This window comes from Leuciscus leuciscus (assembly GCF_965113295.1).
Source record: "Leuciscus leuciscus genome assembly, chromosome: 6".
In the NCBI taxonomy this organism is placed as follows: domain Eukaryota; kingdom Metazoa; phylum Chordata; class Actinopteri; order Cypriniformes; family Leuciscidae; genus Leuciscus; species Leuciscus leuciscus.
The window spans coordinates 46,436,720-46,459,188 of record NC_138730.1 but is presented as its reverse complement, the minus strand read 5'-3'; the positions used below and the strand labels follow the sequence as shown (position 1 = coordinate 46,459,188).

At 39.4% G+C, this 22,469-nt stretch overlaps 1 protein-coding gene across 1 annotated transcript in view; it reads left to right on the top strand.

Annotated features, from left to right (window-relative positions):
- Positions 1–10,002: 10,002 nt before the first annotated feature.
- The window catches only part of pias4b (protein inhibitor of activated STAT, 4b), an 18,640-nt gene continuing 6,173 nt past the window's right edge, over positions 10,003–22,469 (top strand). Inside the window, exons 1-7 of the mRNA XM_082173401.1 lie at positions 10,003–10,506; positions 11,416–11,722; positions 13,069–13,153; positions 15,559–15,600; positions 15,694–15,784; positions 18,170–18,295; positions 22,262–22,367. Coding sequence (XP_082029527.1) covers positions 10,480–10,506; positions 11,416–11,722; positions 13,069–13,153; positions 15,559–15,600; positions 15,694–15,784; positions 18,170–18,295; positions 22,262–22,367 — 784 coding nt within the window. The 5' untranslated portion in view covers positions 10,003–10,479. The remainder of the gene's footprint in view (positions 10,507–11,415; positions 11,723–13,068; positions 13,154–15,558; positions 15,601–15,693; positions 15,785–18,169; positions 18,296–22,261; positions 22,368–22,469) is intronic.

The following is a 22,469-nucleotide window of genomic DNA, read 5'->3' as shown; positions in this document are numbered from 1 at the left end:
AGCCGTACCGTACCATGCAGTGGAAAAGCGCCAAAGCGTGCCGTACCGAACCGAGCCGTACCGTACCATGCAGTGGAAAAGCGCCATTATACATGAGCAAAAGCAGGAACATGGCTCCCTTAACCCAAAATGGAATGGAAAAGGACTGGAAGGCCAAGAAAACTTAAAAAAATATGATGACAAGTTTCTCAGAGTTTCTTCTTTGAGAAATTGGAAGAAGTCCAGTAGGTCACTCTAAATACTGATTTTGGGAAAATATGGATGGTAATTAAAACATTCGTAAACAACAAAGCTGGTGGTGGTCTAAGATTTTTGCACGGTACTGTATATTTACTGTGTGTAACTTGACACCTTTACCTTTACCACTCAAAACCCAAATAAATAGTGTTCCAACCAATAACCGACAGGGGGTGGGTGTTGTGAGGTTTCGCGTGCAGCCGTGCACGAGGGCAAAACCTCACAACACCCACCCCCTGTCTGTGATTGGTTTGAACACTATTTATTTGGGTTTTGAGTGGTTGGTGAAACCAATTGTTTTTGTGTGCAGATCTCAGAGCCTAGGCTGACTACAGAGACACATTTTTTTGACGCCCTGCTTATGGGGCGGGCAGCTAGCGGATCGTTAGGAAAGATTAGATGAATGTGATAATTTATGTTTGGGCCTTTTTTAGGCCTGAAATCGCTGATACAACCTTTAATAACGAGATGTTGTTTTAACGAAAAAAGATTCTCGTAATAACGTAATCGTTTTATCGACATCTTTTTCTCATAATAACGAGATGTGATGTCGTTAAAACGACATATTTTTCTCATAATAACGGGATGTTATGTCGTTAAAACGACAAATGTTCTAGGCCTTATAAGGACATGTGTAGTCCCTCCCATAGAAAGCCACGTTAAGAGTTTTCTTTATAATAAAGGATTTCTATGGGAGGAAAACGCTTAGCCTAATGTGCAATTAACGCAATGGTCGTATTCTGGGCTCATCTGCTAATCTGTAGGCTAATCTGTAGGCTACACATGCTTTATTAATAAGGTGTGTACAGAATTTGATCTTTTAACATGAATGTCCATTGGGGGCTGCTATTGCTTCAGCTTTTTGAACGTAAAAGTATGATAAAGATATGATGGGCTATCCATTTTATGTGGATAAAGGAATATTTTGTACATGACTACACGTCATTATAAGGCCTAGAACATTTGTCGTTTTAACGACATAAGATCTCGTCATTACGAGAAAAATATGTCGTTTTAACGACATAACATCTCGTTATCACGACATAAGATCTCGTTATTACGAGAAAAATATGTCGTTTAAACGACATAACATCTCGTTATTACAACATAAGATCTTGTTATTCAGGAAAAATATGTCGTTTTAATGACATAAGATCTCGTTATTACGAGAAAAATATGTCATTTTAATGACATAAGATCTCGTTATTACGAGAAAATGTTGTTTTAATGACGCAAGATCTCGTTATTACAACATAATTGAGTGGAAAAAATATGTATGTGGCAGCAACGCTCACCGTACTATACAGCTGTTTCTGCACTTGCACACACATAACTCTCGCTCCAGCTCCTGGGTGAATACTACAAGAAATCATTTAAATGTTATATTCATTGTATTATAAATAAAATATCTATGTAATGGTTACATCATTGCCCATAAAAGGCTTTTCCAGGATATAAACAAAATAGGGCTCTCAAGCATTACAATTTTAAATCTAATTAATTACATCTAATTAATCGCAAATTAATTGCACTTCAAATTTGGCTGAGAAATTATTCTCAAAAGATAATTTAAAGTCATTGTTGTGTTAAGAAAAGCATCAAATAGATATTACAAAAAGTTGCTTCAGAAAGAAATATTTTATTTCATTCAACATAGAATTTATTACAAATAAACTTTTGGACCATGAGTTTGAGTAAATGAAGGTGTAGGCCTACCTTTAATGTTATACCTTTATATAAGTGTGTGTGTGTGTGTGTGTGTGTGTGTGTGTGTGTGTGTGTGTGTGTGTGTGTGTGTGTGTGTGTGTGTGTGTGTGTGTGTGTGTGTGTGTGTGTGTGTGTGTGTGTATATATATATATATATATATATCATATGGAAATATTAAATAATTTTTTTATGAAATTATACTCTAAATAAGAAACAAAAATTGCCAGTAGGTGACGGTAAATGTCTTCTTGATTAAGTCATTGTCATTCAATCATTCATTTGATTTGTTGACATATATATTAATTAATTAAGTAATCTAATAATGCGTTCAATCGACAGCCCTAAAACAAAATGATAATACATAAGACATACTATATTAGCTAAATGGGTCAAACAATTAGGCAGGATAATTGTATTTTTATGTTGGCCTATATTACACAATTTTGTGGAATAATTCCCCTGCGCATCTGACTTAAGCTAAACAGGGCTTCTCCTCTAAAACACCTACAAAGTTATACTCTACTAGCTGTCTCCACTTCATCACTTACCTATGAAAATATCATTTGGGAATAAGATCTGTTCCACTAACCTGCTGCGCAGCAGTAACCCGGCAGACTCCGGCAGACTCCAGACAACGCCTATACTTAATAAACAGTACGCTGGTTTTTATAGAAGAGGAGCGTGGCAAAAGTGACGTTGTTCATTTCATAATAACTCCAATAGGATTGGTTCTTCACATGTATAATTCTCTGTTACTAGGCAGACTTAAATATTTTTTCTGTCTAGAGAATGAGAAGCTGAGATGAGATGGCTCACAGAAGCTTCTGGAAGTTTCCCATCAATAATGTGCTGTGTCACTGAAGCAGAAACAAGACACACACACACATCATTCATACACGCTGAGAAACACATTATGTGCCAAATGTTCATTAAAGTAAACAAAATACTGTTGTTGAAATTAAACAGTGTAACTTCCCTGTGAAAACGAGTGATGGATCTAGGTTTTGCTGAATGGGGCCTTTTGTTCCACAGAAGAAAGTTGCAAACTGCTATGGATTAAATCATCTCACCTTCTTATTCTACTAACCATCATATCATCTGTTCTCTGAATGTATTTAGCCTACCTTCTACAAAGTTTTCTATAAATATTCAGACTTAACACTGTTAATAATAATCACAAAAGAAACTGCAGACTGCAGAATGTATTGTTAAGAAGGTAATCTCAATATGAGACAAGATGCATGGTTCCATGCATTACTGGCAGGACTCAGCAAGTTAGAGTAAAGCAGACTCTTTCTGAGTGTAGGTCCATTAGTATTGGTGTCCCCTAGGGGTGTGTATGTTCACCACTCTAATTTACACTGTACACCAATGAATATAGGAGTCAACATCCTGGGAATATTGTCGTAAAAAAATTCAGATGACACTGCCATCTTCAGTCTATTTTTAACTAAATTATTTTTAAACATTTAAGGAAAATGACTCTGGACCCTTCTCATTTGCTTTACCCAGAATTCGAACCACTCTATCGGTCGACGTTTTCATATCCCAAGGTTTAGATATAATCGCTATAAAAACTCTTTTGTTCCTCTGGCTACAAGGCTGTTAAACTCTAGTGCATGGGTCTCAAACTCGCGGCCCGGGGGCCACTTGAGGAGCGGGGGATGATATTTTGTGGCCCCCTTCTTGACATCCAAGTTTAGGGTTAGTGCGGCCCGTGTGTTGTTCTGAAACGCACCTTTTTGCTGAGTCGTTGCGTGTGCAGCGCTTGCCACGTTTTTTTTTTTTTATCACTTATGGGCTACCATAGACAGTCTCGTGACAGCTTCCGGCGGCGTTTTTTGTCAACTGTTGTCAAGCTAGCCAACCGCGAAGTACCTGGGAAAGTATCAACGTTAGTCACTTGGTAGAAACGTGTTCCGGAGTGACACCAAGTGGACGGAAAATATATGCCATCACCCAGTTCCAGTCATGTTTCTCTCAAAACGTGCTGTGAAGAGAAAGGTTGGCGACAAGCACAGGCAATTTCAGGAAAAGTGGGAGACAGAATATTTTTTTGTCGAGCACAGGGGCACCCCTACATATGCACAGAGAAAATTGCGGTGTACAAGGAATATAACATCAGACGTCATTACTCAACTAGACATGCTGAGGTGTATACAAAATACCAGGGAGATGAGAGAAAGAAACGGGGCGCCAATCTTAAAAAATGTCTATTGAGGCAACAAGATTTATTCAAGAAAGGAAACAAAGAGAATGAAGCAGCAGTCGAAGCCAACAAACTAACACATAGAATAACATTATAACTCAAATACAGTTTAGTGTGATAGTGTAGAGTAGACCAAGTGAAACAGCGCTACGTTACTTCACAAGTTTCATTCGTCTAATAAACTGACCCGTGTGAGTATTATTCAGCACTTGCGTGTAGTTTGGTAGAATGAAATGTCCTCATTCCTCTATATCTGCGGGACTCGCATGTGGCGCTGAGATCTGTCTCTCATTAGCACTCGCGTCCTGCTTCATTCCACAGTCATGTTAAAAACATCAGTGTATTCACTCATCCATAAACATTATTAGATCCATCGGTATGACGAAGTTCGATAATTCCGCTTATGCGTCATCAACCTACGCCTTTGTTATTGTAAGAGGTTAGCGACCCCTAGCAGCGAAAAAATTACATATTGTAGCTTTGAGGATTTTACAACTTTGTAAAAATTGTAAAAAAAAAAATTCATCCAGGTTTTGATTCGGCTAAAGTCGGATACACCAGCTTGCCTTGCTCTGCATACGTCATCTCCTTCATCGCTCTGATTGGTTTTAGGTCTATCCAATTGCGCCCAGATGCATTTGCGCAACGTCTGTTGGTGATGGCTGCCATCTGCCTCTGGAAATGGGCTGTGAATGAACCTTCACTGAAATGAAGTTTAATTCTCTCTTTTCGCTTCCTTGGCGACTCTGTTACATGTCCTCGAAAATAGGCGTGATCCTCCATCTTCAGCAATCTTTCAAATCTGCCGGCAGTCGCAAGTAATCTCCCCCTCGCATTCGTCTCTGTGTCACTGAGTGTAAAGCGCGAAAGGCGAAGCTTGAATTTCCAGGTATGTCCCTCTTTGGCGAATGTATTTTCAAGATGGAGGCGCAACATGGCTGCCACCATTCGAGCGACTCGCTCGTATGTATTATAAATGTCAGATTTTATGCTTACGAGAATACTTTATTAGTTGGTGGAAGTAATTACACATGAATGAGCACATATACTTTTGAGTGTTTTATGCTAAGAATCAACTTAAAAAGTTACACAATGTAGCTTTAAGTACAGTACTCAAGTAAATGTACTGGCTAAGTAAGTGTTAGGCTACTGTCCACCTCTGGAATATTGTATATAGTTTGTAGAGTGAAATATAGTGTATTAGTCCAAATCGGAGGAGTTTCTATCGATTGTGCGTGTGCGTGCATCACTGTAAGTAGTCACATAATTATTGAACATTCTCAGTGAATGCTAATCTGCCTGTATCCGTGTTATATTTAATGTTGTTTACTTAATTATGCTGCTGCTGTAAAACACATCTGGAAAGGAATGGTGCTCATAAAGTAAAAGCTCATCTTGCCTCTATACTGCATAGTTGGCCCATCGCTGAGGAAGAAGAGGTTTTGAACCCTTGGGTGGTTCACCTTCAGGAACTGAAGAACTGGTTCAAGTTGAGCACACATGGCAGCAGATCATGTTTCATTGAGGGTGACAAGGCACAGAGTGTCAGTGTGTTATCTGTGGTGTAAACAGCGCTGTGGTTCGATTCCTAGGGAAAGCAAGAACTGATAAGAGTGTAAATGTTTATCTTGAAATGCAATGTAAGTCGCTTTGGATAAAAGTGTCTGCTAAATGCATAAACGTAATTGTAAATGTTGTCTGTCTATGAGATGCTCCAAAATGGACTTGCTGTACCTCGTTTGCACTGCCAGTTTTCTGCGTAGTCAATGTGAAGAATCACCTCGTCTTCTTTCAGAGATCTATGCAAATACTGTAAGCTGTTGTAACAACAATGACTTTGTGTTGGGGAATTAATTAGCTCAAATTAGCGGTAATATTCATCAATGTGAATATGCATCTGTTGCTTCCATAAATTAATTTATTCAAATTAGGGAATAGGTCAAAATCTCGGCTTGTATCAGCGATTACACAATTACTTGTAATAATCACTGATAGAGACGGGTAGCATTTACTCAATTTGGGGGAATTTGAGGTAGAAGTTGAGTTTGTTCATTTACCATGCAGACTGGCCGTCCAGCGGACAGAATGTATACTTTATGAACAGAAATCGGGCGTCTTTAACACTGATAGATAACACTTTCTTGTGGCCACAAAGAAGATAATTATCTCCGTGTTTTAGACAATTTTAGGTTTCTTTTAAGAGTAACCAATCGTAGAGCTTATAAGGTAAAATCTGCACTCATCAGGGACTCAGAATTTGAAACAAAGCAGGCAAACTTAACTCAAATGATTTAACAAAGTTTATTTAAACAGGCTAGCGATTACACAATTATTTTAAATCACGCAGGAGTAAAAATGCATAAACAAAACAGGCAATATAACGATCGTAATACAGAAATACAACAAAATAAAAAGGTTTTAGAGAGAGATTGGGAGAGGGAGAGAGAGAGAGAGAGAAAACTCAGCGAGAGGAAACTAAGTTGAGATACGAATGATTTTAGGTGTGTGTGTGAGAATGGAGATGGTAGCGTTTGTAAGGTGGGTGTGTCGCTCCGTGAGCACGTGGTAGTGTGTTTATCTCGGCACACGTGGGTGAGAGTATGTGTGTGTGTGTGTGTGTGTGTGTGTATGTTTGTGTGTGTGTGTGTGAAAGAGAATTTAGAGAGAGAGATAGAAACAGTTTTAGTCATTCACCACAAAACCCCAACGTTTCTCAGTAATATTTAGGCAACTTTAAACAGCATTTCCTTCAGATTGCAAATTTAAAAGATCTACGTTACTCTGTTTGAAAGATCGGCCTTCCGTGGGTGCGTTCGTCTGTGTTGGAAAAGACACCTGGATCACGTGGTCACAGCGTTCTGGTTGCTATGGCGACTTGAAGCGAGCGAAGACTCAGCAAAGATTATCTTTAGCCTTAAGTTGGTTTTGTGGGTTGGTTTCAGAAGACTATACTGAAGTAATGGTAGTTCTAAGAAAAGACTTGGAAATAAAAGGAAAATAAAAGCGAGCGGAGCTTCCTTGAGGGAAGGAGGCGTGTCTTCTTTCTCTCTGGCGGACTGCCATGAGAGGAAAGGGGGCGCGCAATTTTAAAGGGCTAAACTCACGCCTCCCTCACGTACGTGGGCCAATCGTCTTTAACAACGTATGGGCCCACCTCCTGACGTTTTGAGGTCTATACGCCTCCTCTTCCGCGGGGTTTTGAACGATGAATTCGTCCATAACTTAATACCACTGGTATTTAATAAAACAATGCATTCTCTGATATTTTGTGTTAAAGATTCAGCATCGTTGTTGTTCGTGGAACACGGCAATACCGCGAATGACAGTTCTAATATCTGAAATCAAGGAGGTACATCATTTCTTGTAATTGTGGACACCACAGGGTGATTACAAGCCAACAAACTACATAGGCATAATATTTGGGACAGGGGATCAGACACACATCAAGAAAATACATTTAAAATATTTCATACAAGGATTTTGGTCCCACGTGGTGGGATCTGCGTGGTGAGGCTTATGTGTGTGCGTGCGTTTGGCTTTTTGGATTGATGTATTAGGCACAGACCACATGTTTCGGCATCTGGTCTCTTACAACACTGTTTTATTGTTGTGAAGAGTTAATTAGTGTCTATGTGTAAATCAGTGTCCGAGGGACTCCCTAGGGGGGAGTGCTTTCGGGATCGCTCTCATTGGTCAGCGTGAGGCTCTCCCGGCCATAAACAGACGGTCTCTGTTGGTTTAGACGTAAGAGATCATGTAGAGTGAGAGATAGTCAATGATTTACACCATTTTTCGGCGCCGTTTGGGCTGCACGTCTTGCGTAGAGCAATCTCAAAACAGCAGAGGTGTCGTAAATGAGAGTTCTTTGGAATGTGAGAATAGCTTGAGTCAGAGCGAGACAGGGGTTTTGTAGATTTAGACTGAATTAATTAATTTGATTTAATCACCATGCAACTGGTGATCTGCTCTCCGTTACACTGTGTTTATTGATGCTGAAGAAATGCTTGCACTGTCACGGATTGGCCAGGTTCTTCCACCACAATCACCCAGCGATCACAGTCACCTGAGTTCTGACAAGACACACCTGCACCCCATCAATCACCACTGCTTCATAAGCACACACCACGCACCTCTCATTGTCCGGGCTCGTTTATCCGAAGCGGACTCATAGTGCTTCTCTCTGCGAGTTTCACTAACTAAACTTACCTGTGTCTACTTACCAGTTCTCTACGCCGATTCCAGTCTGTCCTAGTCTGCCCAGATCTCATCTCGAGTGGTGTGCGAGCCGTAAGCCTTCTGATCTGCCAAGTGGTGCGTGAGTGTGTGCCGTCAGCCTGTCATCCTCTTCATACGAAGATCCTTTCCACTCTGGAAGTCTCATCTCGCCGTGCCTGCAAAAGATACATTGATTATTCACTCACGAATTACACTCAAGAATTCTTCACCTCTGAACTCTGATACTCACCGAATACTGCACGTTGATTCATCTTGATACTCTGCTGTTGTAAATAAACACTATATCACTACTTACCTTGTTGTCCGTCTGCTTCCGTAACATGCACACTTTGTCTTTCATTTCTTTTTCAGAATCCTCCAACAGGTGCTCTGTCCTTCCCTCACATCTCTGATTAACAGCTTTTGTCACAGTGATCTTCTCTCTTTTCCCATCCTTTTCTTTCTCATAGTCTTCTTGTTTTTGTGAGCCACTGGTACCACCGTGTGACCCGTTTCTGATGTCGGTTTGCTTTGTGTGACTGACTTCTTCCTGCATGAAATACATTCTCTGAACATACAAGCCTTGACCTTTGTGTCACTTTGCTCAAACTCTGGGAGTAAATCTGCTTTCATTTGGGCATTGTCATGCACTTTGCAGACACACGTCTCCCTATCATTGATATATCAACAATCCAAAATGGCTTTATTCTACAGAAAAGTGAACAGGATAGCTTCAGGTCAGGCATCTCCAGCATCAGTTTCTGATACAAACTCAGCATTGTGTCAGAGAGAAACCTCTTTTGTTTCTTTGTTTTAAATCTTGTGATTCTCTTTCCTTCTTCCCTGCTGATACTCGACTATTGTCATCTTGCCTTAGAAAATGTTTGACTATGTTCATGTTTTTTTGTTTGTGAATGCTCTGATGGGTGAACCCAAGACATGGCTGGTTTTCACACTTGTTGAACACTTTGTGGGAGATACCAACACAATTTATTATCGTAGAGACAAGCTTGTATTTTCTAAGCAACCCGTCTGTGAAAGCTTTTCTGAATGAATGTTTCTCTTTATAACTTGCAGACTTGTATTTATCCTGTGTTTAGTGCATACGCGTGGTGTGAAAAAGAAGAGTCTTTCTGACTTGGTTAGGAAGTCTGCGCTTCTGTACATCCCTCTGAGTCTTCGATCTTGGAGAACATTTTGACTGGTCTGACTTCTGCCTTAACCTTTCATATCGCTTTCTATATTTGTCTTCCGTCCTCTGCATTTCTTTGATCTTCTGTTCTAACTTCTGACATTTTCTATAGTGACTGATTTTTGCTCTTTTTATCCTTTTGCAGGGGTGTGGATAAAATCAGTCTCAGCCTATATGGACTAAAATATTCACTGTTTCAGTAGTGACATGAAAATGCGGGACACATTTTTTTACATAAAGTTTCATAACTTAAAAATAAAATATAAAATAAATATATATATATATTCACTTTTATTTATTTTTAAATCAAAAAGATAGGTTTAAAAACAACAATGGAAAAAATTGCAAAAAATATTTCAATATCAGTTTTCACAAGTTGAAATTTTGAGTTAGGGTTTGGGACAGCCACTTCCCAATTGAAAGTACCCAATAAATGATGATTTTATGTATATAAAGCTTACTGATATTTTAAATATTATTGTGGGTTTCAATAGATAATTGAAGGATCTTAGTGAACATCTAAGATTTGAATACTTAAATGCTTTTCATGTGTTTTTTGAATGGCCTGTTTGCCCATGAAAGACGACCGAGCCAATCAGAGTAAGTCTGGGGCGGAGCGACACGTGATTCTCTGCAAGAGGCAAGAGTGAGCCAGGTCGTTCTCTCAGATCAAGTCATCTTGTTTTTCAATTAAACAGAAAAGTGTTATTACATTTTAAAGCGGATCCAAGTGTTTTCTTTACAATAAATGTAATTATTAGTACGTTTTACGCGCATTGTAAATACTTCACAAGCGTGCACTACACGTCACGTGACTGACTGTGATTGATGAAGTATCCGCTTTGATCCTCAACAGTGTAGTGTTTCCACTTCACGATTAACATTTTCCTTTGTAATATTTCCCAGTTCTGCGTGATTATGTCCACGGATGTTTTGGAAGCTACAGTAAGTAGATTTTTTTGACATTTTTTTTCATATTAATTAAATAACACGCGGGCAGAGCTCACCTTGATTGTATTAGCTCGTTCATGTTGTGTGTTCAATAGTTTTTAGTCCTCTTGTTGCATTCTAGCACTGTTGGGTAACCAATGAAACATTAAAACTATACTGACATACACACACTGTACAACTGACATATACACACTGTAAGACGAAAGCCATTATATTATGAAGGTAGATTTGAACTGAAAGCATGAGGACTGTGTTTTTGTATTTTTCATAAACGTCTAGTTTTCATATTGTATTGTAATTTTATACAGTTTATTAATTACAATTTCTGTTGGCCAAAGCAATGCTTTGAGATGTCTTACCATTCCCATTTTCTGCTGTTTAATGAGTTTTATGTGTGTGTGTGTGTGTGTGTGTGTGTGTGTGTGTGTGTGTGTGTGTGTGTGTGTGTGTGAGAGAGAGAGAGAGAGTGAGCGAGAGAGAGAGAGAGAGAGTGAGAGAGCGAGCGAGCGAGAGTGAGCGAGCGAGAGTGAGTGTGTGTGTGTGTGTGTGTGTGTGTGTGTGTGTGTGTGTGTGTGTGTGAAAGAGAAAGAGAGAGAGAGTGTGTGTGTGTGTGTGTGTGTGTGTGTGTGTGTGTGTGTGTGTGTGTGTGTGTGTGTGTGTGTGTGTGTGTGTGTGTGTGTGTGTGTGTGTGTGTGTGTGTGTTTGTGTCAATAACAGTGCAAATGAATTGTGAAACTAAACCCTGAGAAATCTTCACTGGAATAAAACTGTGATGGAGGGAGTTCCTCTTCTCACCACATATATTGATAATTGCCATTGCGTATGAAATGTGCTATATAAATAAACTTGCCTTGCCTTGATGATGATCCGTGTGTGAGTTCCTCCGTGTCTCGTGTCCCACAGGTGATGCTGGAGGTGTTTCGGGTCACAGATCTCCGTCTTCTCCTCTCTAAGATGGGCAAGAGTAAAGCGGGCCTGAAGAAGGTCCTGCTGAAGAGAGTCTCAGATCTCCTGCTGAACGAGTGCAGTCCTGAGCTTCTGTCGCTCGTCCGAGAGCTTCACACACTCCGACAGGTTTCCAAGCCCAGTCCGGTCCACATCATCTCCATGCCGGAGTGTGTGTCGCCCGCATCTGTGTATGTAGAACCTCAGATGATCAGTCTGCCCTTCTGTCACACGCTGGACACCATCCTGACCCCGACTCCTCTGGGTATGATGATGATCTTTTTCAGTTTTTAGGATCTCATATTAATAAGGATTAGGGGTGTAACAATATATCACAATACAACAATGCCACAGTGTGTATAACTCACCCAAAATAAAAATTACTGTGCATGAAGAAATTCAAGTTTTCAGAATTTTAGTGTCAGTACAACATTAAACTAGTATATATAATGTTGAATATAATGTATAATAATGCAATGGGTGATATGTGTGTGTCCTGATAGTGCCAAATGTCTGATGTTACCAGTAAAAAGTGGTTTTCATTATTTTAAATATATCTAGTCAGTGACAGAGTGCAAACATATTCATCTTAAGTAATTCAGTGTTTTCATCTTCAGAATCATGAATATTGTTATTCTGGCGTCTCTATTGTCCTGCATTGGGTTTCAGCACCAAGTCCGAGTCTATTCATTTACACACACAATGTAACATCAAATTTAGCATTTTAATCAACAGTAAAAAAAAAAGGTTAACTTTTTATCATATGTCTTGAGTATCGCAATAATATGGTATCGTGAGTTCAGTATCGTGATATGTATCGAATCGTGACATGAGGGAATCGTGACACACCTAAGGACACTAAACTGAATCATGATTATCAATTCCTCATGGACAAAATCAAGCCTCGCCCTACATTTGTAGATATATATGTCAGAAAAGGGAAGAAAAGACTTCCGTTTCATGCCGACTTTAAGTGCACTGCAATAATTTACTATAAGTTAAATAATCAAACCTATTCCCTTATTCAGATCAATTTTAACCACATTGATTCAGATGACTCTCGTGTTTGATTCACATTGATTCAGATGACTCTCGTGTTTGATTCACATTGATTCAGATGACTCTCGTGTTTGATTCATGTTGATTCGGATGACTCGTGTTTGATTCACATTGATTCGGATGACTCTCGTGTTTGATTCACGTTTACTCGGATAACTCTCGTGTTTGATTTACGTTGATTCGGATGACTCTCGTGTTTGATTCACATTGATTCTGATGATTCTCGTGTTTGATTCACGTTGATTCGGATGACTCTCGTATTTGATTCACATTGATCTGGATGACTCTCGTGTTTGATTCACATTAATTTCGGATGACTCTCATGTTTGATTCACATTGATTCGGATGACTCTCGTGTTTGATTTTTATTATGTGACTCAAACACAAGTGTGTTTATGACGACTCTCGTGTTTGATTCACATTGACATTCACATTGATTTGCAAATTTACTATAAATTAAGTTATCAAACCTATTCCTTTATTCAGATCAATTTTAACCTAAATTCTTGATGTTGAAAGCATGCATGAGTGTGTATTTGCTCATGTTTTCAGTGCCCACGTGTGGAGGAATCATGCAAATCTCAGATTTCTTGATTCATCTCAATGCGGATCAACAGGCTCAGATCCAGAAGAGCCAGTGAGTTTCTGTCTCGTCTTTATTCATTCATCTGAACATTAATGCACAGTGTTGTGCTGTTGTTTGTAGTGAGGGATTCATTACAAATATCTAAACATTCTTAAATCAAGACACATTTACTGGAGAAGCTAAATAAAGTAAGATATTAATTGTTTTCTGAAAAAATTATCCAAATGAAGCGTTTATGCTTCAAAAAAGCATGTGGTCAGAAAATAATCAGTTTTTTCCTCTAAAATAAGTAGATTTTTCTGACCCCACTGACATATTTTATGCATAATTTTTTGAGCAATTTTTCATAAAGTAATTTTGCTTCTCCAGTAAATGTATTTTGATTTAAGAACGTTTAGATATTTGTGCTGAAAACAAGACAAGACATTTCAGTAACCTTACAAAAGATCACTTTTGGGCACATCTGTTTCTTATTTTCCTAAAAGAGTGACGCATGCAATGCAGAATTCAAATGAAAAGAAATCTGAACCAAATCTGCATTTTAAAAATGGTGAATGGTTCTGAAAAGATAAACCTGAGTGAGTCGATTCGGCGAGGAAGTGAGTTGAATGACCAATTGAATCCATGATTCAGACTGATGACTCTCGTGTTTGATTCACATTGATTTGGATGACTCTTGTGTTTGATTCACATTGATTTGTGTTTGATTCACATTAATTCGGATGACTCTCGTGGTTGATTCACATTGATTTGGATGACTCTCGTGTTTGATTCACAATTCACATTGATTCGGATGACTCTTGTGTTTGATTTATATTATGTGACTCAAACACAAGTGTGTTTCTAACGACTCTCGTGTTTAATTCACATTGATTCGGATGACTCTCTTGTTTGATTCACATTGATTCAGATGACTCTTGTGTTTGATTCACATTGATTCGGATGACTCTTGTGTTTGATTCACATTGATTCGGATGACTCTCGTGTTTGATTCACATTGATTCAGATGACTCTAGGGCTGGTCCGAATACCATTTTTTGAGCTTCGAAGCTTCAGTAGTAATGAACATCGAATATTCGAAGCTTCGGAGAGAGGGGGCTGAACATATTCTTCTCTCTAATAAAGGCAGGAATCTCTATGTGTCGGTATGTCCGTTTGCATTCTTATTATTTCGAGAACCGTTCATCCAGTCGACTTCACAAGGGAGTGCAGTGTCGCATTTGGTGCAACATAGATGGACACGCGAGATGCGACACATTCAGAATGAATAAATTAGTAAACTACAGAACAGCGCGAGCGGGAAGCGGCGCACCTCACGCGGGCAGGGCTTATATGCTCCGAGAACGGACCGGAATGGACACTGCACTAGTGCTATAAAACGCACTCACACAGGTCTGTTAAATTAAGCAATACTTTTAAGGTAGTCTCATATTTTACTGACTAACAAATTACTGACACAGTAAAGGGTAGATTAAAATAAAGAAAAACAAAATTTAAATAAAGAAAAACAAAATTTAAATAAAGAAAAAACAAAATTTAAATAAAGAAAAAACTAAATTTAAATAAAGAAAAAACTAAATTTAAATAAAGAAAAACAAAATTAAGTCAAATTAAAAACGAGATTAATTTAGATTGATAATAACGGGTAAAAAGCCTAATACATTTTGTTTCTATTATTCTATTTTCCACAATGTCATATCAACGCAGCTTAACCCAAAACACAAGCTCAGGCATGCACTTCAGTCCATACAAACTCCGCTGTTCTGCGCTCTAGCCAGAGAACACTCCCGTTGCTCGAACACTTTAGGCGTCGGTTCTATTTCTAGCATGCACGCGTTTTCCGTGTGGCTCGAGCCGCGCCTGAGACGCGTGTCTCACGCAGGCAGTGTGCAAACTCCAACCTGTTAACATGGGAGCCGAAATAAAAACGGACACGCCACGCAGCCAGTGTGTCGCCGGCCTTATTCAAGTGCGAATGAGAACCGTTTCGCGGGGGATCCCAGGTGTGAAAAAACAAAAAACAAAAACAAAACCGAATATTCGAATGTCAAATTTTCAAATCGAATACCAACCCACCGAACGAATATTCGAATATTCGGGTCCAGCCCTAGATGACTCTCGTGATTGATTCTCCGCTCAGACTGACCGTGTGTTACAGCTTCTGTGCCTCGTATTATGTTTGATAATGGGCTTTATGCACAGCTGCACTACTTCCTGATCTTCAGCCAGCTCTTTGTTTCCTGTCTGCCATTATTGGACAAACTGATTAATCCAGGTGTGCCTGACCTCAGTAACAATAATCAGACACACCTGGATTAATCAGTTTGTCCAATAATGGCAGACAGGAAACAAAGAGCTGGCTGGAGTTCAGGAAGTAGTGCAGCTGTGCATAAAGCCCATTGTTTTATTATAACGTGTTCTTGAGATATTTAAAGCTTTTTTCTTCCCTCCATCAGGACGTCTCAGTCTGGCTCAACGTCTGTTCAGGTGGTGCTCAGGTGAATCTTTACTGCAGAAGAATAAAACGAATGAGATGTATTGCTGTTCAACCGCATTCATTCTGAAAACGTGTTGTTAAATGTGTCTTTCAGGATTTGTTACAGTGAGAGCGTCGGTGTTGAAGAAGATCAGTATCCACCGAACATCAGTGTGTTAGTTAATCACGTGACCTGTCCTGTACAGGTGACGTATGGCTGATAAAGTATTAGATGCTTTGACACCAAAAAGGTGCTGTTAACATCAGATCTTCTGCATCACGTGTTGCCAGGCCAAGTTTACACATATATAATCATATCCTGTGATTCCAGTTGTCTGGACAGTGTCAAAAGGCATTGAAGTTTTGAACCATTGTTGGTTTTTTGTAGTTTTCCTCACTTGTTAGTTATCGCAGTTGCCAAGACATTCATTTGTTGTCCTCATTCATTTACACTGTGTAAAATGTGTTTTAATACAGGTGATAAAGGCCCCGTCCACACTACTGCGTTTTAGTTTAGAAACGGAGAATTAAAACGAATACGATCTCCGTCCACACCAGCGTTTTAGTTGCGTATTAGAATTGATCTCCGTCCACATTAAAACGACTGAAAACGCGGATCACGTGACCATTCACCAACACTGGGCATGCGTGTGCCGGTGTAAACACAACTTCATTGATAAAAATTATCCCACCATGCGCTGGTTCTTCCCGGGTTAACCCAAACCTGACGCTCCATGTACGGTCGGTACCGCCGCTGCACACGGGAATTGTCACAGATCGCTCGAATAATAGCTTGCCTCCGGCGCATGTAGGCAGTTATAGCAGTGTAAAATGCAGAATTTACTTGCACAACAGCTGCTAGCAAAGATATACGCCATGACTGATGACACCCAATCATAGAGCCGAGCGTGAGCCTCTACTACGTCATCGTTTCTAAAGTCCTCCGTTTTGACCCGTCCACACTAAAACGCCCTCCGGAGATTCAAAACGAAAAACGGGTCTGCAGCGTTTCTAAACTTCTCCGTTTTGGGTCTCCGTTTTTGCCGTTTTAGTGTGGACGGGAGGTGCAAACGTAGCAAAAGGTCTCCGTTTTTAAACGAAAACGCAGTAGTGTGGACGGGGCCAAAGAGAAAGCACCATGTAGAGTCAAAGTTCATCATGAGTAGCTTTTCCATAAATGTATAAGGTGCATTCAGTGTCATAAAAATAAATACAAAACACCATCATAACACACAATAATGCAAGAAAACAATATTAGATGTAACATATCCTAATGTACATAACTGATAAGTGAGTTGAATGACGAATTGAGTCCATGATTCAGACTGATGACTCTCGTGTTTGATTCACATAGATTCGGATGACTCTTGTGTGAGATTCAGATGACACTCGTGTTTGATTCAGATGACTCTTGTGTTTGATTCACATTGATTCAGATGACTCTCATGTTTTGATTCAGATTGATTCGGATGACTCTTGTGTGAGATTCAGATGACACTCGTGTTTGATTCAGATGACACTCGTGTTTGATTCAGATGACTCTTGTGTTTGATTCACATTGATTCAGATGACTCTCATGTTTTGATTCAGATTGATTCGGATGACTCTCGTGTTTGATTCACGTTGATTCAGATGACTCTCGTGTTTGATACACATTGATTCGGATGACTCTCGTTTTTGATTCAGATGACTCTCGTGTTTGATTCACAATGATTCAGATGACTCTCGTGTTTGATTCATGTTGTTTCGGATAACTCTCGTGTTTGATTCACATTGATTCGGATGACTCTCGTGTTTGATTCACATTGATTCGGATGACTCTCGTGTTTGATTCATGTTGATTCGGATGACTCTCGTGTTTGATTCAGATGACTCATGTTTGATTCACATTGATTCAGATGACTCTCGTTTTTGATTCACATTGATTCGGATGACTCTCGTGTTTGATTCACGTTGATTCAGATGACTCTCGTGTTTGATACACATTGATTCAGATGACTCTCGTGTTTGATTCCGATGACTCTCGTGTTTGATTCACATTGATTTGGATGACTCGTGTATGATTCATGTTGATTTCGGATAACTCTCGTGTTTGATTCACATTGATTCGGATGACTCTCGTGTTTGATTCACATTGATTCGGATGACTCTCGTGTTTGATTCAGATGACTCTCGTGTTTGATTCACATTGATTCGGATGACTCTCGTGTTTGATTCATGTTGATTCAGATGACTCTCGTGATTCTCCTCTCAGTCTGACCGTGTTTACAGCTTCTGTGCCTCATATTACGTTTGATCACAGTGTCCTCAGTATAATAACTGCATAACTGATAAGAAAAACTTTATTTCAATGGAGAACTGTCAAATGTGAGGATTCTGGGAAAGTCAGGTTACAGTTTTTCACTGTGAATTATTATTATTATGGTGCTTTTTAACTTCCAAACACTGTAAATTGAACAGTATTTTAAATGTCCTGTCCAGTTTTTCACTGTGTAGTAAGGTAACGTAAGGTAAGCATTTTTACATGCTTTTACTGTAGGATTTTTTACAGTGTAGTTTAATTTTGTCTAATTTGTATGTGTTGTTCGCAGTGTTCCTATTCATCCAATAAAATGGGGACGGAACCTTCTCGTCCGTGTCTTCCGATCGACATCACACCCGACCTGTACGTTTCATTCACAAACCGATTCTCAGTGTTGTGGGGAAACTTCGGCAAGGTACGTCTGTCTTACAGAATGAATCCCACATAATAATATCCATGAGGATGCGTGTCTATTCATTTGACGGATGGGGAGTGTTTGGGAAACATGTTTAAAAATCGACACACTTAAAGTCCACCTGTGGTGTAAATCCAGCTTTTAATGTTGTTTATGTCTGTATGTGGTGTTTTTAATATGCTTTAAGACAAAGCATGTGTAAATTCATAAGTCGACACCATTGAAACTGCAGTGAACCAAAGACAGTCTCAAAAACACGCTTTGAAATCGCTGGTGTTTCTGACGTCACAAACTACCTTGTAACCAATCAGATCAACGTGTGGGCAGGCTTCACACCGTGTCCTAACCAGACACGATGCGATAAGATTCCAGCGACAAATAATGTGTCTGTCCACACTAGACGCGACTGCGAGACGCGTCAAAATCAATCAAAACCCACAGCCAATCAGAACAGCGTGTGGGCGGAGTCAGCCAATCAGAACAGCGTGTGGGCGGAGTCTCGCGGCACCAGAGAGTATGGATAAGTCACTACATATTCAAATTCACAAATATTACACCATTTAAACATTATTAAAAATACATAGACTGAGTTACTAAAACAATCTTTGTCAAAGAATAGACTTCTTTGTTCACAGTTTGAACGTTCTTGTTTCCATTTGTTTAATTTCAAGATCTGAGGTGAATTATCCATTGTTGCTTTTACAGCTACAAAGCTGGAGCACTAAATGATATTCAGAGTCACATTACACGCTTTAAACATTAAATAAAGCATAACAGCACCTGAGATTATCATCGCCACACTTTGTGTTTGTTGTTCCGGCGCGACGTCGCAGAAAAATAGAAACCGTTTCTAAAATAGAATTGTCGCATGTCGCCGTCGCGGCTGGTTAGGACAAACTCTCAACATGGAAAATAACCTTTTATCGCGCGTCGCGTGTAGTTAGGACACGGTGTCAGCATATCATTAAATGTGCAGTCTGTAAGAATGACAGCTAGTGGTCGAAATCGGTACTGCAGTCCAAATTCAAAATATCAGAGATCGTCGTTTCCCCACCTCCTCAGACTCGACGCTCACGCGGGTTGCCAGATTGAGGACACGCAACAGGAGCGAGCGCAATTGACAATGAAAGCTGAGGACACTTACACACTTTAAGTTGATGCGTTTATTTATCCGCATTTTAATATGCTCTCGTTCATAGAGATGTTTAGATGGATACCGAGGCTTTGTGGTCGTGTGGAATCTGCAATCTCTGACCCAGTTTGTTTGCTGGCCGTAATACGCTGTGTTTCCCGCCAACTGGCATCCCGGGCTGTCGAAACACTATTGGATGAACCGACAGTGGGCGGAGTCACACAGACCAAAACAAAAACACACATTCCAACACAGAACACACAGTCTTTAACTGTTTTTAAATCTTCTCTTAAAACCTACTTTTTTTCTTTACCTATTAATTCATTGTGAGCTTCTGTCATCATGAATGTGTGTCTCTTTATCTTGTGTTGTGTTCAGCACTTTGGTCAGCCATGTTTGCTGTTTTTAAATGTGACCCTGGACCACAAAACCAGTCTCGAGTCGCACGGGTATATTTGTGGCAATAGCCAACTATACACTGTGTGGGTCAAAATTATTGATTTTTCTTTTATGCCAAAAATCATTAGGATATTAAGTAAAGATCATTTCCATCAAGATAAATTGCCTACCGTAAATATATAAAACATTTATTTTTGTGAGTGAATGCTGCACAATCTCGAACATAAATGAACAACTTTAAAGGAGATTTTCTCAATGTTTAGATTTTTTTTGCACCCTCAGATTCCAGATGTTCAATAGTTGTATCTCGACCAAATATTGTCCTATCCTGACAAAACCATACATCAATGGAAAGTTTATTTATTCAGCTTTCATGTGATATATAAATCTCAATTTCAAGAAATTAACCCATGTGACTGGTTTTGTGGTCCAGGGTCACATATAAATAAAAGCAAACTTGAAACTTGATTTTAAAGTAAAATAACTGGCTGTAGAAGATTCTTTTCAGAGAAACGAGTATGTGAACTCAGCATGTTTCCTAAATATCTGCAAACATATGGTATTTTTATGCTTTAGTAGAGTGAAAAAGTTACATACTACAGCACCTTTAACTATTCTCTGAAGCAGGGGAGTCTCAAGAGAATGATATATCTATGCACAGCTGAGGTGGTAATGCAACCACGACGTTGAATAATTCAATTATACTGCGGTCACCACACCTCAAAACATTGTTCAGACGATGTATTTCAAGACATTTGTCAGGTTATTTATTTTAAAATGCTCTTGTGTGCATGACTAATTTCTTACGCATCTCATCAGACCTCCGTTGCTAATTATAAATCTCCATTTTAGAGCTAAGTAATGGAGGCTTGAGCCACTAGGCGCGTTTTCATTACAGATTTCTTTTTTTCTTCTTTTTTTTTTTAAATGTCGACAAAAAACTATTTTGAAATGACTGTGTTTGCATTAACTGATGTTATGCGACTAAAACTTAATTTTTTCCTCTCGCGATAAGTAAAATCATTCCAAAAACCATGGCAGCGGATGTTGGTAGGTTTATGTACTATATCCCAGCCACTGCACTAGCTATTATTATTAATGGAAGGAGACGTATGTGTGTTTTCCAAGCATTAATGGTAAGGAACGACCCTTATTCTACTTGTGAGCGGCACATATGAGGAGTTTCTGGGTGTTTCTCCCTCAGTTCTGCTTCAAGGTCTTGATTGTGGCATTTATTTGAGGTTTAGAATCCATTATTCCTTTAATTATTTTGTCTTTTATGAATTTAATAAAGAGCTCTGTCTCGTATTCTGTCCAAACACACCACCTCATCTACGTCAGGTGACCTGCAAATGCGCAAAAACTGTTTCCATTGCAGTTTTGCGAAATATTTCTTTTTCGAATTGCCTGAAAAACCTCCTCATGCGAGCATAGAAACTGTTTTGCGATAAATGCGAGTTTTTGTTAAATTGACGTGTTTCCATTGGGCGTATTTTCAATTCGCAATTTCAATTTGCACAATTTGAAGGGTAATGTAAATGCGGCTACTGATAGCAGACTAATGCAGTTATGAGAGAGAGAGAGAGAGAGATAAAGTGTGTGTGTCTCACTACAGTGTTCATCAGCAGCGTCTCTAATAGTGAAACTGTAAGTTTATCTGCTTCAAGAACAGCGGCGTTATTCCCTCACTAGTGAGAAACGTCATGTAGCTTTAAAGTTGCTAAACTATTTTACTGATAAACTCATCAGAGCAGCGCTGACAACACGTTTCTGTGCGAGTGTGTGTCCGTACTGTGTGTGTGTGTGTGTGTGTGTGTGTGTGTGGGTTTGACTGGGAAAGAGAGAGTATGTATTTTCCGTACATAAAACGTAATTTTGTGATAATTGTTGTTTTTATCCTATTGATAGCGATATTAATCTGCTTGGTCAGTGTCGCTGTGGGTTTTGGTTCTTTCGCTGTTGTCGGCTGTAAAGACCTTTAAAGTAACTGGAATGTGTTGGCGTAGTGATAGGAGCTGTGATGCGGTCAAAACCTGCTGGAACTACTTTAGCTGTGAGTTTCCCTGAAAATAACTGCACACCTTAGAACGTTCGTCAGCCAATCAGATTCAAGCATTCAACAGCCCTGTATAAGATATAAACCTCTGTAGTCGCATTTAGACACTTGTTAGCAAGCTTTAAAGAAATCACAAGAGGGTATTACTGATGTTATATCGTAGAATAAATCGTGATAATATCCCGAGCTTCACCACAGACCTTATTTCTGGTGTTTAACTTCAGGACGATGGAACTGGATGTGATGAATAAGATGCAGCAGTTTTCAGGGTTTTGGCTCATAAAGATGCCTCATCCCTGCAGCTCTACAGCAGTTAGTGCTGTCTGTGTCTATGTGTGTGTAGGATTATTGTGTGTGTGTGTGTGTGTGTGTGTGTGTGAATTACTGTGTGGGTGTGTATCTGGTGAGGCCCGTGTCATCTCAGGAGTTGCTGGATGAGCTGCACAGGACCTCGGTGGAGCAGCAAGAGCTTTGCAGACGCAGAGGTGAGTGAGTGTGTGTGTGTCTCTGTGTGTGTGTGTGTGTCTCTGTGTGTGTGTGTGTGTGTGTGTGTGTGTCTGTGTGTCTCTGTGTTTGTCTCTGAGTCT